The following is a 16,072-nucleotide window of genomic DNA, read 5'->3' on the forward strand; positions in this document are numbered from 1 at the left end:
ACAGCTGTAGAAAATGACATTTGGTTAAATGTCATTTAAAAAAATAAAAACAAATGTTTTTTTGTAGCAGTAATAATTCAGCTGTTTTAAACGATTTTAAATATCCAATTTCGGAACCCTCCAACACCGCTAATGTGTTGCCAATAGCTTGAGGTGAAATCATATGAGAGGCGCTGCCAACTAGAAATGTATTGGTGGTGAAATTATTGTTTTCATGAAAACAGTTTGAGATTCACATCATATTTCTTAATAAAATTTCAATACAAAACAAGTAACAAATTATAGTCGGGTGAGACCGACCTTATAATACCCTACACAATTGACAAAAATATAATGCGATTTAGTTGCCATAATAAAGCATTTAAATTGAATTGTACCTTGCCTCAGATATACATACTTAAGCCGTTTATTGTTGAATAAAATTGTGGACATTTAAGTGAAATTTTGATGGGGACTTTTCATAGGGGCTAGGGTCATATGAGGACCTATTATTATGGAATTCGTGAGGGTCATCAAATCTTGTATAGAACTTGGTTTTTGCAGCTTTTTGTCGAGATATGAGTATATTAAACATAATTATGAACTTAAAAGCCCTATTCGGCGGGTTCAGTTGTATGGGGGCTAGGTGAAATAATGGACCGATGTAAACCATTTTCAACAGGCTTCGTTTACGGTACCATAAAATATCATGTGCCAAATTTCATTGAATTATCTCCAAAATTGCGACCTGTAGTTTGATTACAAAGTTTAAAAGCCCTATTCGGGGGGTTCAGTCGTATGGGGGCTAGGTGAAATAATGGACCGATGTTAACCATTTTCAATAGGCTTCGTTCCTGGGACAATAGAAGATCATGTACCAAATTTCATTGAATTATCTTCAAAATTGCGACCTGTAGTTTGATTACAAGGTTTACATGGACGGACGGACGGACAGGCGGACGGACATAGCTAAATCGAATCAGAAAATGATTCTGATCCGATTAGTATATGTACTTTAAGGTGGGTATAAGACCAATATTATTGTGCGTTACAAACATCAGCACAAACCCAATATACCCTCCTCACTGAAGTGGTGTAGGGTATAATTACCCAATCAAATGACATAGTCTAAAGCAATTTTTGTAAGTAAAAACCCAATTAAACATTTTTTGGTGATGAATTATTTACAATATTACTGAACACAGTTTGAGAGTCATAACAACATAAAATTAAGAGACATTAATTAAAATACATCATCCATACATACATACATACATACATACATACATACATACATACATACATACATACATACATACATACATACATACATACATACATACATACATACATACATACATACATACATACATACATACATACATACATACATACATACATACATACATACATACATACATACATACATACATACATACATACATACATACATACATACATACATACATACATACATACATACATACATACATACATACATACATACATACATACATACATACATACATACATACATACATACATACATACATACATACATACATACATACATACATACATACATACATACATACATACATAGAAAAAAAAAGTAGGAAAATGTCAGTTTTTATTCAGAATTTTGAAATCCTTGTTTAGTTTTTCGATATATATAAAATTATCAGTAAATGTGGTCACCTTTTTTCATATTTCTGTTTTTATACAAATTATCGATTATCGATAATTATCGTTTTTGGAAATACACTTATATGACTTGTTTCCATATTTTACCCGCTGCAGATTTGATAAAAACATTTTTTATCGCAGGCACAAACCATATAGCAAGGTACTATTCAACTTTTGGAATAACTTTACGTAAATTACGTGACGTAATAACAAAACGATGTGTGTGTAAACTTTTTTAAAAATTGCAATAAAATCCCTATAAAAACGGAAAATAAAAAATCCCTACATTTTATGAAAATACCAACATTTTTAATATGCGAAATACTCTTTAATATGCAAATTTTTACTAACTAATTACATTTGATTTCCTAGCTTCAGAACGTCTTGACGTACCCGACTTTTTACTTTCATCTCTCTCCATTTCTTTACTTTTTATACGAGCTGCAACAGCTGCCACTAATGCAGCACCACGACCCGAACCATCCTCCGATAACATTAAATCAAACTTATGTTCGGGTCTTGCTAAACATTTGATTTTTTGCGTCAAAAGATTATGATAATGTGGATGAAAACGATAGACACTGCCATCAATACCCACGACCACATAAGGATCACCTATACGATCGATAAGACAGGCCAAGTTTGCAGCCACCAGATGAGCCGATCTGCGTGAAATACATTCACATATATAGCGTACATTTTCACAGTCGCCATCGGTGGGATTTTTATAGCCCAGTGTCTCGAGGATTTCTCTAGCAATGACATAAGTGCCGCGATTTTCCTCTTCGATTTGTGAGATATATTTCGTTTTAAAGGAGTCTCCTTTACGCAGTTGTTCACTCTCGTTGCCTTTGAAGAGAGCACCAGCTTTGCAGCAATCAAGCATGATTAGACGCACCAACTCACCCAAATACATACCGGACAACATCTTTTCAAAAACTTGTCGACCACGATTGTGTGTAGTTTCATCAATTTGACGGTCATATTTAGTGCGCACAAATTCTAAGCATCCCTTGTCACCAAAGGCACCCCATTCACAATTTATGATCATTGTAGGTACTCTATTATTTGGTTCGGGCTTATAAGTGTCGATATTCTTAATCTGTTCCAAATAACAGGCATTTGAGCCAGTTCCCACTATGAGACCAATCTTACAATTGGGATTTTTCCAAGCACAAGACATTAAAGTGCCCGTAGTATCGTTGAGTATAGCTGTTATTCCGACCTTAACATCTCCACGTCGATCTAAGGCCTCACGTAATAATTCCACTACATCTCGTCCCACAACTCCGGGACAATTAAAACCCTTTGTCCAGGCCACTAGCTCGCCTTTAATTAAACCAGTTTGTTTAAGCGGAAAAGAGAAAGTGAAACCCATTGGCAGTACTTCATCCTCCTGTGCTCCCAATGTCTTTACAAATTTTGCCAAACATTCGGCTATATGATCAAAGAGATCTCTACCAGGACCCACCAGTAATTTTTCTGGTATAGCGTACACTTCAAAATCCATACGGAAATTGGTTTGTCCCTCCAAATGTATGCATAAGACACGAAAATTAGTACCTCCCAAATCTAAGGCAAGAAATTTTCCGGTTTCACAACCTGATGGCAAGGATTGAACATAAGTAACCCAACACTTGACCGTGGCCTGGGGATTGGTGGCTTTACATAGGCCCATTTTGATGTCGTTTAGAAATAAGTCTTTGACTTTTCTTAAAGTATCGTCGTCCAATACTAAAGGTTTGCAAATTTCCAAAACGATATCGCGATTCTTTTGCTCATCATTTTCGAGAGACATTTTATAAGAATTTTTCTTTTTTTTATAAAATTTACAAGAATTTCTAACGTAAAATTTTGTTGAAAAAATATGATTTGAAATGCTAGTATTCTTTTAAATTTAATTTGTACACAGAAAAAAATAAATTGGAAATATCCTAGATATCAAGGTGTTTGAAATCATTCGGGTGACTTTAATACAATTGTTTTCATAATTTTATTGATTTTCATAATTATTTACAATGACAGCGAACTTTAAAATTTTTAGTTGATTTAACTCTAGTTTTAAATTTCTTATAAACTTTGCTCTTTTGCTTAGGTAACTTCTCATTGGCATTATTTAATATCACACCACAGTTGGTAACTTGAGATTTTCTTTTTTCTACTATCTTCTTATTTTTGGCTACACTTATAGCCACCAAGGCGGCACCACAGCCCGTTCCTGCTTCCGACACAATAAAATCAAACTTGTGCTCTGGTTTAACCAGATTCCGAAGTTTCTCCCGTAAATATTTCTCATAAAGAGAATGGCAACGAAAAATATTTCCATCAATGCCAATAGTGACAAAAGGATCTCCTATACGATCTATAAGACAGGCCAATGTGGCCGCTACCAAATCAGCCGAACGTTTAGAAACAACTTTACAAATAAAGCGCACATTTTCACAATCCGCATTCGAGGGTTTTCTATAGCCCAGAATATGTAAAATTTCTCGGGTAATATAATGGCTACCTGAACTTTGAGATTCAATATCAAAGACATAAGACGTCTGAAAACTATTGGTTTTCTTTAGTTCGCTTGTCAATTCGCCTTGCAGAAGTACGGCCGATTTTATACAATCCAACATTATAAGACGCACTAGAGCTCCTAGATATAAACCAGCCACCATTTTTTCGAATGTACGTTTAGTTCTAGTTGAAGAATGTTCATCTATTATCAAATCCCAATTGGTGCGTATAAAATCCAAAGAACCGTTATCACCAAAAAAGCCCCATTCTGTATTAATGACCATAGTGGGTATGGTGGGTATAGTGTTCTTGTCTTGAAAAGTTGTTATATATTTCACCTGCTCCAAATAACAGGCGTTACAGCCATTATCCATTATAACACCGATTTTACCATAATGATTCTTAAAAATACAACTCATTAAAACCGCTGTGGTATCATTCATCAGCACATAAGTACTAATCTTAATTTGACCTCTACGTTCAACTGCCTCTTGCAACAACTCCACCACATTGCGACCTATAACATCGGGCAAATTGAAATTCTTTCCCCAACTCACCAGTTCACCGTCATGTAAACCCTTCTGCTTAATGGGAAAAGCGAAAGAAAACGCCAGCGGCATTTCTTCCATATGAAGATTTAAGTTTCTCACAAAATTACTCAAACACTCGGCCACATAGTTGAAGAGATTGAGGCCGGAACCTTCTAAAAGATTATCCGGTATATTGAATTTTTCTACGGTTATTTTATATTTCATTTGACCATCAAAGTTCATAAGAACCACACGAAAATTACTGCCGCCCAAGTCCAAAACCAAACATCTACCTTTTTCACAACCAGTGGGTAGTTTCTGGACATACGTTAAAAAACATTTGACTACGGCTTGGGCATTGGTGTTTTTCCCTAGACCCATTTTAAGATCTTTTAAAAAGAGTTCTTTGACTTTCGTAAGAGTTTCAATGTCCAACTGCAAAGGTTGACACAATTCTTCAATTATACGACGATTTGGTTTTTCATTTCCTTTTATGAAGCCATCAGTGGTTGCTGATATGGGATCTTGAAACATGTTTTGAAGTTGACTGAAAATTTTGAATATTTTTATAAGTATTTTGTTTTGTAAATTTCTTGGGAAGGATCCAAGTTTTCCAAACAAGTTTAGGAAGCCATATTATGATTAAAAATTTTTAACTAAATTTGACAATTCGAAGTTAAGTTTGATGTTCGAAAAAAACTTAAGGTTATTGAAATAATCTCGAGACCTTAACGATTCCCTTAACTTTTTACATTTTCTAATTTCAAAGTAAAAATTTTTAACAAAATTTGAATCCAAAATTTTGAAAAATAAATAAATATTTAATTAATATTTTGAAATAAATAAAAGACTTTAAATTAAATTTTTAACATAAAAAATATTTAATTTTATTTTTTTATTTCAATGAAATAAATTTATTTTTAACAATTTATTGAAGAAAATTTTGTGATAAGAATGGTATTGCAGGTGTAAGTAGCTTTTAAATGTTTATTTGTTTTTTTTTACAGAAATATATATAAAAAAGATTAAAACTAATTATCTGAATAATTTTTTAGATATAGTCTAAAGATCTAAGAGATTTACTTAAAATATAAACGAGATTTGTTTTATGACACAAGAGAATTCAGTTTTCAAAAGTTTTTTACACAAAAAAACTTTAATTTATTAAATATGTATTATTTTTTGAAAAAATATTTATTATATTTTTCTCTAGAAAATTATAAAAAAATATAATAAATAAATTTGCAAATAATTTGAAATGTTAGTGGATTTATTTTAAATATAATTCTAAATAAATTAAAATCGAAAAATAAAGAAAAACAATATAAAGTTTAAACTCTTTTAAAACATTTTTAACATAAACTAAATGAGAATTCGTAACACGTTCAACTTAATAGAAAAATAAAAAACATAAATAAACTTTTAAACAATATAAAAAAAATGATGAAAACTAATAAAATATGGAAGTTCAAACTAGTGTGAGGTAAAACTATACATTTAAAACAAAAAAATAACTAATTTAAATTAATTTATAGCAAGAAAGAAACAAGAGGCTAAAAGTTAATTAACAAATTATTAAATAATTACATGCAGACATATTTTTTAAGCAATATGTTAAAATAATAATTATTAATAACAGAAACAAATATAATAAAAAAATATATTTTTTTTAAATGGGACGTAAAATATTAACGAAACTTTTAGGGAGGTTAACGTACAATTAAAATTGTTTTGAATTTTTTCAAAAACATTTTGTAATGGACCAAAAATCTTAAAATATTCTTACAATAAAAATTTACACTTAAAACAATATGGAGAATTTTCAAAAGTCACGTTAGAAATAGATCTAAAGCGGACTGTTCGTTAAATTCGGTATGGAATAAATCAAAAGCATTAAATGGCTCTAGATTCATAAGAGGACTGATGCAGGAGGAAGGTGGTATAATGGGATCTACGGACAAACTTAAGGAATCAGCAGCAGGTTCCATTAAACGTAAACTCAATTCTAAAGGATTTTCCAAAGTTTGCATTTCGGTAGGTGAGCATTCGTAGGGTTCGTTGCGGGTATTGCTGGTATTATTCGTGGTCTGTAGAGGGCTTAGACAGCGTTCGGAAAGATTAAGAGACTCTCCATCAGATTCTAGCATTAAATTACTTAAATCTGACATGGAATTGTGATGTTGAGGATGGCTATAGGTAAAGTGATGATTGGCTACGCTTTGCTCAAACATATACGAAGAATTCGATATGGGCGAGGCCGAAGATTCGGAGGCGGAAGAGAGCGAGGCATAGGCTGAAGAAGCATTTGAAGCGGGAGATTCTTGATAATTATTGGGAATGGGTGAGGTTTGACATGCATTTTCAGTACTAGTTATTTTTTGTTTTTTCACTGATCTTTTGGGTGTAGAAGACGTGGAAGATTTTCGTGAGTTGTTTGCAGGTTTTGTAGTTTTAGTATTTTTATTATTTTTATTCGATTTGGAGGACTTTTCTTTTGTTTCCTTTACCACCGGTTCCAAATTTTCTTCGGTTATTAAAGGTTCTCTAACTCTGGGTTGTGTACATTCGTATAGTAAATCATAATCAGCCTCATTGGGATTTTCTAAAGCCTCCGTTAAGAGACCAATGTATTTCATGGCCAGACGTAAAGTGGTAATTTTGGTTAATTTCTCATTAGTACAACCGGAATCCTCATTCGTTATACAAGGTGGCACACAAGTTCTTAAAGTCTCAAATGCAGTATTAATTTCGCGCATGCGTGTTCTTTCTCTAGCGTTAGCCGTTTTTCGCCGATATTTGCTTAAAGGAGCCGCTTTTGTTTTCGATTTACTACCCGCCGTGGCACCACTTGTCGCCTGTGAGTTCTTGCTGGCTCGACAATATTGTGTACTGTCCCTAGAGTTATTAAGGGACTCGGTTGAATTATCACTGGCATAACCCTGGGAATCTAAACTGCTATTAGTTAAGATGTGCTTACGTTTCTGTCTCTGACGCAATGAATACTTTTCACTATCCATATTGGCCATTAAATCAATTTGGGGGGTTCTATCTGTAAATAAATAAAAATAATTGATTTATATTGTTAATAACCATATTTATATCAAGCGATTTAAATCAAATTCTTAATATTTAATTTATGACAATTGCACTAAAAAAAAACACTTTGAATAATAAAACATACAAAACAATAAAAAAAACTGATACAGGTACGAAAATAAAAAGTCAGTTAAGAAAAAAAAACTCTACGTGGGTGTGCAAATTGGTTCAATATTTTTTGTATTTTTGTCTCAGTAACATTTACATAAAAATCTCTGAACACTTAAAGTCTTTATTAAATGAAACGTTGACGAACGAATGTTTAAATGATTAAATGCATACAAATGTAGTCAGACATCTATTCACACCTACTACACTTCTACCATTGGCGCTCTCCAATCTTTTCCAAAGCCCCATATGATCTTCTGTGTTTGTCTTTAGAACATTTATTTAGAGAGGGTTAAGTTCGAAATACTTAAATAAGATTGTATATTTTGTTTACTTTACACTACTTCTCTAAAGGTAGAGGGTGTTGTCAGTTTGTTATTGTGTTGAAATGCTAGTAAATTATGAAATAAAAAGTAATAAACTGAAAAAACTAAACTTTTAGTATTTTTTATAGCAGAATTCTGCATAAATTCTAAAAAACTCAAACTTTGTCCCTTTTTTTCTTTGCGGAATTTCCCTTTTGATCAGTTTTCCAGTGCTTTTTAAACTTATGCTAAAAAAATATGACAACTTCCTACTCTTTAGGTCATTGCCATACAGTGTTGCCATATATTTTTTGAAGAAAACTTTTTATTTTTATGAAAAAACTTTTTTTCAACAAAAAAAACTTTTTTTGTACTAAAATTACAAAATACCCAAGAAAAATTAGTGAAAAAATGAGCAAATTGAGGAATTTTAAATAGCTTAATGATAATTGGTACAGAACTTTTCCTTAACATCAGTAGCAAGGAATTACTGGATATTGTGGTCTTAGACACCATAAATTTACACTTGAAATGTCATGATGAATCTATGTAGATTCTGTGTACTACAAGAGGAAACCTCTGAACTTTTGTAACTACCCATCATTGGGAACTCGAAACACGAAGATTTTGTCTTACCCAGACCCAGATGATATCTTCAAACACTCACCGATTAATCCATTTATCTTCATGCGCGAATTTGGCCTAGTATGGTGAACCAATGGGCTGCACAAAATCTCTACAATATGGTCGAAGTGCATTGTGTCCTTAACGTCTATTCTAAGGGATTAAGGTCATCAACACCGGTTAATTTTTTTCAGTTTTAAGGAATATCTCGAATATTAATGGTATAAAATATTATTTTGTTAATGGTAAACATTGTTTTTTTATTTTAAACTTATTTATTGATTAAATAAAATAAAAACTGAAAAACTGTATAAATTTTCAAAAAACTTTTTTTATTGGAATAAAACTTGAAAACTTTTTGAATCTCAAAAAACTTGCAAAAAAAGGGAAAACTTGACATATGGTAACACTGTTGCCATATAAAATTGAGATGTTTCTATTTAGAAAGTTTTAGAACCTCAATGCTATTAATTTCCAGTGCATTTCAAACTTAGCTAATAAAAGATGCAAATTTCCTCTTCCTAGATTATCAATGTCATGTCAAAATGCCAATATTGCCATCTTATAAAGAATGGCACAATAAATGGGATAATTAAATTTAACTCTTTAGTTAATTATTAAAAACTTTTTATTTCCAGTAAAATAATTTCGTTGAAAACTAATTATTATTTTATTTTACTAGATTATTACAAATAAATTCTTACTAATCTTTTTAACAAAAAAAAATCTTGTTATGTTTTTTTATTCGATTAAAATGTCTTCCTCTGCCCACATTTTAATTTCCCTTGTTGATTCAAAAAAAAAAAAAAATATTCAAAAAATAAATTTAAATATTCGTGGTATACATATACAATAATAATAAAAAAATACTAACAACAAAATTTACTAACCATGTTTAGAAATGTTTATTGTTTGTTTTGTTTCAAATTTAAACCATGATTAATGAAGCATGAAATTTATGTTGATATATGATGAATATAGAAAGAGAGAAAGAAGAAGCAGAACAAACATGAAACTTATAAAATAAAATAAATATTTAAAGAAGTTAAACATAACTTTGTCATAACACCGGAAACATTGGTATTAGTTTAATTTTAATATAATTTAGGGTGCGCTTATAAATTAATTCAAAGTTTTTTAATTGATGTTTTAATGATATCGGCGACATACGAAATTAGTTATCATAAATAAAATTACAATAATTAGTTAATCTATAGAGCATAAAAATTAACAAAATCAAATTATAAATACTGCTATTGTTTTTCAGCAGACTTATAACCTATGACTCAATTGTTTCTATGTCGTTTAATTTAAATTTAATATAAATAATATGAAAGAAAATGAAATTTTGTTTACACTTTATAGTAAGAGTTCAATGTTTTATTTATTTTTTTTATTAAAATACTAGTCACGTAATTGTTATACCATATAAATCAAATTTTTTAGATTTTATTTTATAAATATCCATAATAAATCATGCTAGTAAAATGATAAGAAAACATACAACAATTAAAAATATGTAATTATTTAAATAAAGAAATAAGTTGCCGATTAATTTAAAATTTTGATAAAAATTATGAATATTTTAATAAATTTAAAATTTAAAATTTATGTTTTGTAAAATGATAAAATAATGAAAAATTTGCTTAAATGTTTAAAACACTATGGGGAATTAATATTATTTAACACTATCCCCCATTTAAGCATCTTTCAGAAAATCAGATTTGGAACAATTTTGTATTAAGAAACAGATCAATAACTTAGTATTGTTAATTGATTTTTAAGAACAAAATTAAGTTTTGCTCATGAATAGACTTAGTTTTCTAATAAATTAATAAATATTACGGTTCTAATATAAAAAACTGTGCAATAATATCTTCAAACTTGGAAAACGGTGAAAAACTAAAATCAAAATTATGTTTGCTGTTAAAATGCACCCATAATTCTCCTAGATATATAAACATCATATAAATAATTATAAGGGCCTCAGTTTTTACTTTCATAATCCGTTGAGAAACTTAAAATCGGTTAAGATTCGACTAAGTTATTGACTTATAAGTGCTAAAAGGTGTTATATAATTTTTTGTAAATTAACTTATATAAATAAAATAATTAATTAAATTTAAATAAAAACCCGTTATATTTCAAATTTTCTTAATTCCAAAAAATAATTCAAATATTCTTTCCAATCAAATTTACATTTTCTTCACTCTTCACTCATAATATTCAAATCTAACCGTTACATTTACATAATTATAACCTGGCAACTCTATTTAGATGTCATCTCTTCTTCATCTACATACATATTTCTACACTACTCAGTTGCCGTCGTCCATTAAAAGTAAAAGTTTAATAAATCCGTGAAAATTTCGTCAATTTATTGAAATTACTAATTACAAGTGTTAAATTAAATCAAAAAGTGTATAAACATATTAAATAAAGTGTTGGTAATATAATTATATAAAAATATTTAGTGAAAATATGAAATTAAACGAATAATTAACATATTAAAAAATTCTGCCAAATAATTGTGTGAAAATTTTAATGGAATCCTAAATGTTCGTGTGTGTTTTTGCTTTTTTTCGTATTAGCGAAGGTGCTCCGGAGGCTCAAAAGTAGTAGTGTTGTTGTTGTTAAAACAGCCACACAAATGTGTTAGTCTGTAAGTGGGTCAGTCAGTGCGACTGTGCATCAGTCATTAGGTGAAATGGTGAGAGCAGGTTTTTCAATGCTTATATGCATGCGTGCAGAATTGTTCTACTTAGAGAATGTTTATGTTGTTGTTGCTGTTGTAGGCAAAGTAAAAGGGAAATAGTTTTTGTGTGTATATGTACATATTAGAGCCCTGCATGAGTGACTTAAATAATAAATTAAAACATTTGATTTTTTTCAAACACTGTGTTTGACTCACTCATTGTTTTATGAATGAAATGAATAGTCCCAATAAGCAAAAACCTTTGAAATGATGTAAATGTGTATTTGAAAAGTTAGAAATCAAACGTATTTTTCAAATGTATTTCAAATTTAAAAAAAGGCTAGAGGTAAGCTTGAAACTAAAAAAATTTTTAAACGTATTTCAAGTATTCTTTATTATTATTTTCATACATATTTCAAACCCTAATTATAATGCTAACTATTGCAAAATTCATATATTTTTTTACATCACCTGAAAATAAAACATTCATACATTTATTTTAGCATATTTTTGTTTAATATCTCCGATTATTTCTCCTATATTTAACGTTTTTTTGCTCCCTTGCTGTAGAAAAAATGTTCTGTTTTTATTTTTCTAAAATAATTTATTTTTTGAAAGAAACTTTTCTAAGTTCAATTAAAACAAAACTTTGAAAATTTTATAAATATCACACATTATATTTTTTTAAGCGTTTTTTTGAAATTATCATGTTTATTTCAAAGGCTAAACTTTAAAATTTGAAAACAATTTGGAAAATACATTATTTAGTTAAGAAAATTTTCAAAAATATTCACAGGTTTGAATCGATGTTTATTGGGGTATATTTGAAAATAAGGAATGTTAGTCAATACTCAATTCAAACGAAACAAGTAATGAGAGTGTTTGTGTGATTCAATTCAAGTAGTATACAGTGAGTGAATCGAGTGAAAGCAAAACAATTTTTAAGTTCGACAAATTAACAGATTTTTTGAATATTACTTCGAATTTTCGAACTTAATTTCGAATAGTCGAAGATAATATAGTAGCGTCATCAACTGTACTTAACACTGCCAAATTTCAGCCAATTTGGTCCACGGAAACTGGTTTTATCAGCTTTAAATTTTTTTCGAACATGAGTTCGAATTTTCGAAAATTTTTTTTTTAGTTTTTTGGACTCAAAGAATAATTTAAAAGCATAAAAAATTTTTCGAACATAACTTCGAATTTTCGAACTTAATTTCGAATATTCGAACATAATATTATCTTGTCATCAATTGTACTCAAGACTACCAAATTTCAGCGAATTCGGGCCACAGGAACTAGTTTTAACAGCATTCAAAATTTTCACCATTTATTCAAGAAAAAGTTTGAATCGATTCATTCGATTCAAACAATCTATTTTGTATTGTTTTAACATAAACAAATTGTTTACTCGCTCGATTTGAATGTAGTTGCACATTCACTTGATAGTACTCACAACGTTTGAGTATAACAAAACTTTGTAAATACTATTCTAAACAAACAATGAGTTGAGTGCAAAGCAATGAGTCACTCATTGTGTGTAGCAAATAGAGTTACTCATGCAGGGCTCTAGTACATATTATGTTTCGTATTAGCGAAGGTGCTCCGGAAGCTGAAAAGTAGTGTTGTTGTTGTTGTTAAAACAACCATGCGAATGTGAGCTAACTGTTTGTCTGTAAATGGGTCAGTCAGTGCGACTGTGCATCAGTGATTAGGTGAGATGGTGAGTGCAGGTTTTTCAATGCTTATATGCAGAATTGTTATACTTAGAGAATATTTATGTTGTTGTTGCTGTTGTAGGCAAAGTAAAAGGGACATAGTTTTTGTGTATGCATATGTTTGCTGAATTAAATGGCGGTAGGAGAGAAAAGGAATGATTAACTAAGACAGTAGTGTAAATGGTTGTGTGTGTTTTTCTTTTTTTTTTCGTATTAGCGTAGGTGCTTCGGAGGCTCAAAAGTAGTAGTGTTGTTGTTGTTTAAACAACCATGCGAATGTGAGCTGACTGTCTGTTTGTCTGTAAATGGGTCAGTCAGTGCGACTGTGCATCAGTGATTAGGTGAGATGGTGAGTGCAGGTTTTTCAATGCTTATATGCATGCGTACAGGATTGTTATACTTAGAGAATATTTATGTTGTTTGTTGTTGCTGTTGTAGGCAAAGAAAAAAGGGAAATAGTTTTTGTGTATGCATATGTTTGGGGAATTAAAGGGTGGTAGGAGAGAAATGATTAACTAAGACAGTAGTGTAAAAAATGGTTGTGTGTGTTTTTCTTTTTTTTTTTTTTTCGTACTGGCGTAGGTGCTCCGGAGGCTCAAAAGTAGTAGTGTTGTTGTTGTTAAAACAACCATGCGAATGTGAGCTGACTGTCTGTTTGTCTGTAAATGGGTCAGTCAGTGCGACTGTGCATCAGTGATTAGGTGAGATGGTGAGTGCAGGTTTTTCAATGATTATATGCATGCGTACAGGATTGTTATACTTAGAGAATATTTATGTTGTTTGTTGTTGCTGTTGTAGGCAAAGAAAAAAGGGAAATAGTTTTTGTGTATGCATATGTTTGGGGAATTAAAGGGTGGTAGGAGAGAAATGATTAACTAAGACAGTAGTGTAAAAAATGGTTGTGTGTGTTTTTCTTTTTTTCGTACTGGCGTAGGTGCTCCGGAGGCTCAAAAGTAGTAGTGTTGTTGTTGTTAAAACAACCATGCGAATGTGAGCTGACTGTCTGTTTGTCTGTAAATGGGTCAGTCAGTGCGACTGTGCATCAGTGATTAGGTGAGATGGTGAGTGCAGGTTTTTCAATGCTTATATGCATGCGTACAGAATTGTTATACTTAGAGAATATTTATGTTGTTGTTGCTGTTGTAGGCAAAGAAAAAAGGGAAATAGTTTTTGTGTGTGCATATGTTTGGCAAATTAACGGTTGTTAAGGAGAGAAAATGAATGATGAGTTAAAACTGTAGTGAAGATTGTTGTTGTTTTTGTGACTATACATAAATGAGCAGTGTGACCAGGTCTCAAAAAATGTTGCGGCTAAATCCCATCCAAAATAATGCTAGAAAAAATGCTAAATTGATTTTAAAATGCCAAAAAAATGCTAAAATTGTTTAAGTGTTTTTATGAACAATTCATATTAATTTGTAACTGAAATTCATTGTAATTTATAACAAGTAAGAAAGTATATTCTGCCGTGGTTGATCATATAAGTATAAAATTTGATTTATTTTTCGTAATAAAGCATTTATGTTGAATTGAACCATGGTTTCGATATATTTAAACTAATTTTCTGAGAAAGGCTTTATACATTTGTATATGTATGGGGGCTAGGTAAAATAAAGGACGGAATTTAACCATTTTTAAAAGGTTTTGTCATGGGATCAAAAAGCATACGTGCTTATTGTTTTGAAAATTTCAACCTCTACCAGACGCACAGTGGTATAGGAAAAAAAAAAGAGGGAAATAATTCGGTAACTTCTAAACGGTTAATCCGATTTAAATGAAATTTGGTATGCACAAAGAGGAGGTGTTGTCGAGTTTAGGTTTTGAATTTGGACCTTATAGGCCAACCAGGGGCCCGGCGGGGGTCCTCAAATTAGGACACCTCGGCTATGTTAAATTTTTAAAACGATCCTATTTCTTCATTTGAGTTCCGATTTAAAAAAAATTTCGTATATAGAATCTCCTCATCGAGCACTATAAAAAATTAATTAGGGAAAACTCAACATCTTTTAGAAAATTTGCCTAGCACTATTATTTTCATCCATAAGGTTAACTCTTAAATTTGTTACATATATGGATGAAAATAATAGTGCTAGGTAAATTTTCTAAAAGATGTTGAGTTTTCCCTAATTAATTTGTCACTTAAAAAACATTAGGTAGGCATGTTATATATCAATGGAAAGGTAATTTTGTCTATTTTTCAAAACTGTATATAATTTTTGAAAATTAAAAAATTCGCGGAATACTTTTTTTAAAAAAAATTAAAAAATGTTTTTTATTCAGTTTTTGCGAAGATACAAATTTTTCAAATTGCAATAAAAATTTTATTTATGAATATTTTTTGATGAAATTTTACAGTTAGGTAGATTTTTTTACTCAAAATCCAAAATTAAATAAAAATTTCGAATTTTCTTATTAGAAATCCCGGAATTCCCAAAAAAGTTTTAAAAAATCCCAAAAATGGGATTTTTTGGTTTTTTGCCTATTATATCCATACCAGGGGCGGGGTTATCGAAACCCGTTACAAAATGATTAAGAACTTATTGGGTCATATAAAACAGGTCACTATAATTTGATATCGACTATGCGATTTGAGAATTTTTGCTCAAAATTTAATTTTCCATAAAAAATAGGGTTTTTTTGGATGGACCTGGTCCCCTCGGTATCAAAAATTTTTAGGTTTTGTTTCATTTATCGTATTTTATGTAAAGTCAGCTTTCCAAAAAGTATAAATTCTATATACATCTTCTTAGAAACTTTTTAGATAACTTAAAAAGAAAAAGATACTTTTTTCCCAAAAAAATGACAAAAAATCGCCTTTTTTTAATT

The 16,072-nt window shown here is 30.3% G+C and overlaps 3 protein-coding genes across 4 annotated transcripts in view; all 3 read right to left on the reverse strand.

Annotated features, from left to right (window-relative positions):
- Positions 1 to 1,971: 1,971 nt before the first annotated feature.
- On the reverse strand, positions 1,972 to 3,571 carry LOC119600311 (hexokinase type 2-like). Its single transcript, XM_037950471.1, has one exon. The coding sequence runs from the start codon at positions 3,461 to 3,463 to the stop codon at positions 2,012 to 2,014; it is 1,452 nt and encodes a 483-aa protein (XP_037806399.1). The 5' UTR covers positions 3,464 to 3,571; the 3' UTR covers positions 1,972 to 2,011.
- A 50-nt stretch (positions 3,572 to 3,621) lies between these two features.
- On the reverse strand, positions 3,622 to 5,252 carry LOC119600301 (hexokinase type 2-like). Its single transcript, XM_037950454.1, has 2 exons — positions 3,696 to 5,252; positions 3,622 to 3,633 (listed from the first exon to the last, which is right to left on the reverse strand). The coding sequence occupies exons 1-2, from the start codon at positions 5,232 to 5,234 to the stop codon at positions 3,622 to 3,624; spliced, it is 1,551 nt and encodes a 516-aa protein (XP_037806382.1). The 5' UTR covers positions 5,235 to 5,252.
- A 308-nt stretch (positions 5,253 to 5,560) lies between these two features.
- The window catches only part of LOC119600310 (helix-loop-helix protein delilah), a 31,562-nt gene continuing 21,050 nt past the window's right edge, over positions 5,561 to 16,072 (reverse strand). Inside the window, exon 2 of one of the 2 annotated variants that reach the window (XM_037950470.1) lies at positions 5,561 to 7,749. In XM_037950470.1, coding sequence (XP_037806398.1) covers positions 6,530 to 7,726 — 1,197 coding nt within the window. In that variant the 5' untranslated portion in view covers positions 7,727 to 7,749 and the 3' untranslated portion in view covers positions 5,561 to 6,529. The remainder of the gene's footprint in view (positions 7,750 to 16,072) is intronic. The other variant, XM_037950469.1, reaches the window with a different exon arrangement.

This window comes from Lucilia sericata, unplaced genomic scaffold (genome assembly GCF_015586225.1).
Source record: "Lucilia sericata isolate MDLA Ls3-8-SP2 unplaced genomic scaffold, ASM1558622v1 Contig000110F_arrow, whole genome shotgun sequence".
NCBI classification, from domain to species: domain Eukaryota; kingdom Metazoa; phylum Arthropoda; class Insecta; order Diptera; family Calliphoridae; genus Lucilia; species Lucilia sericata.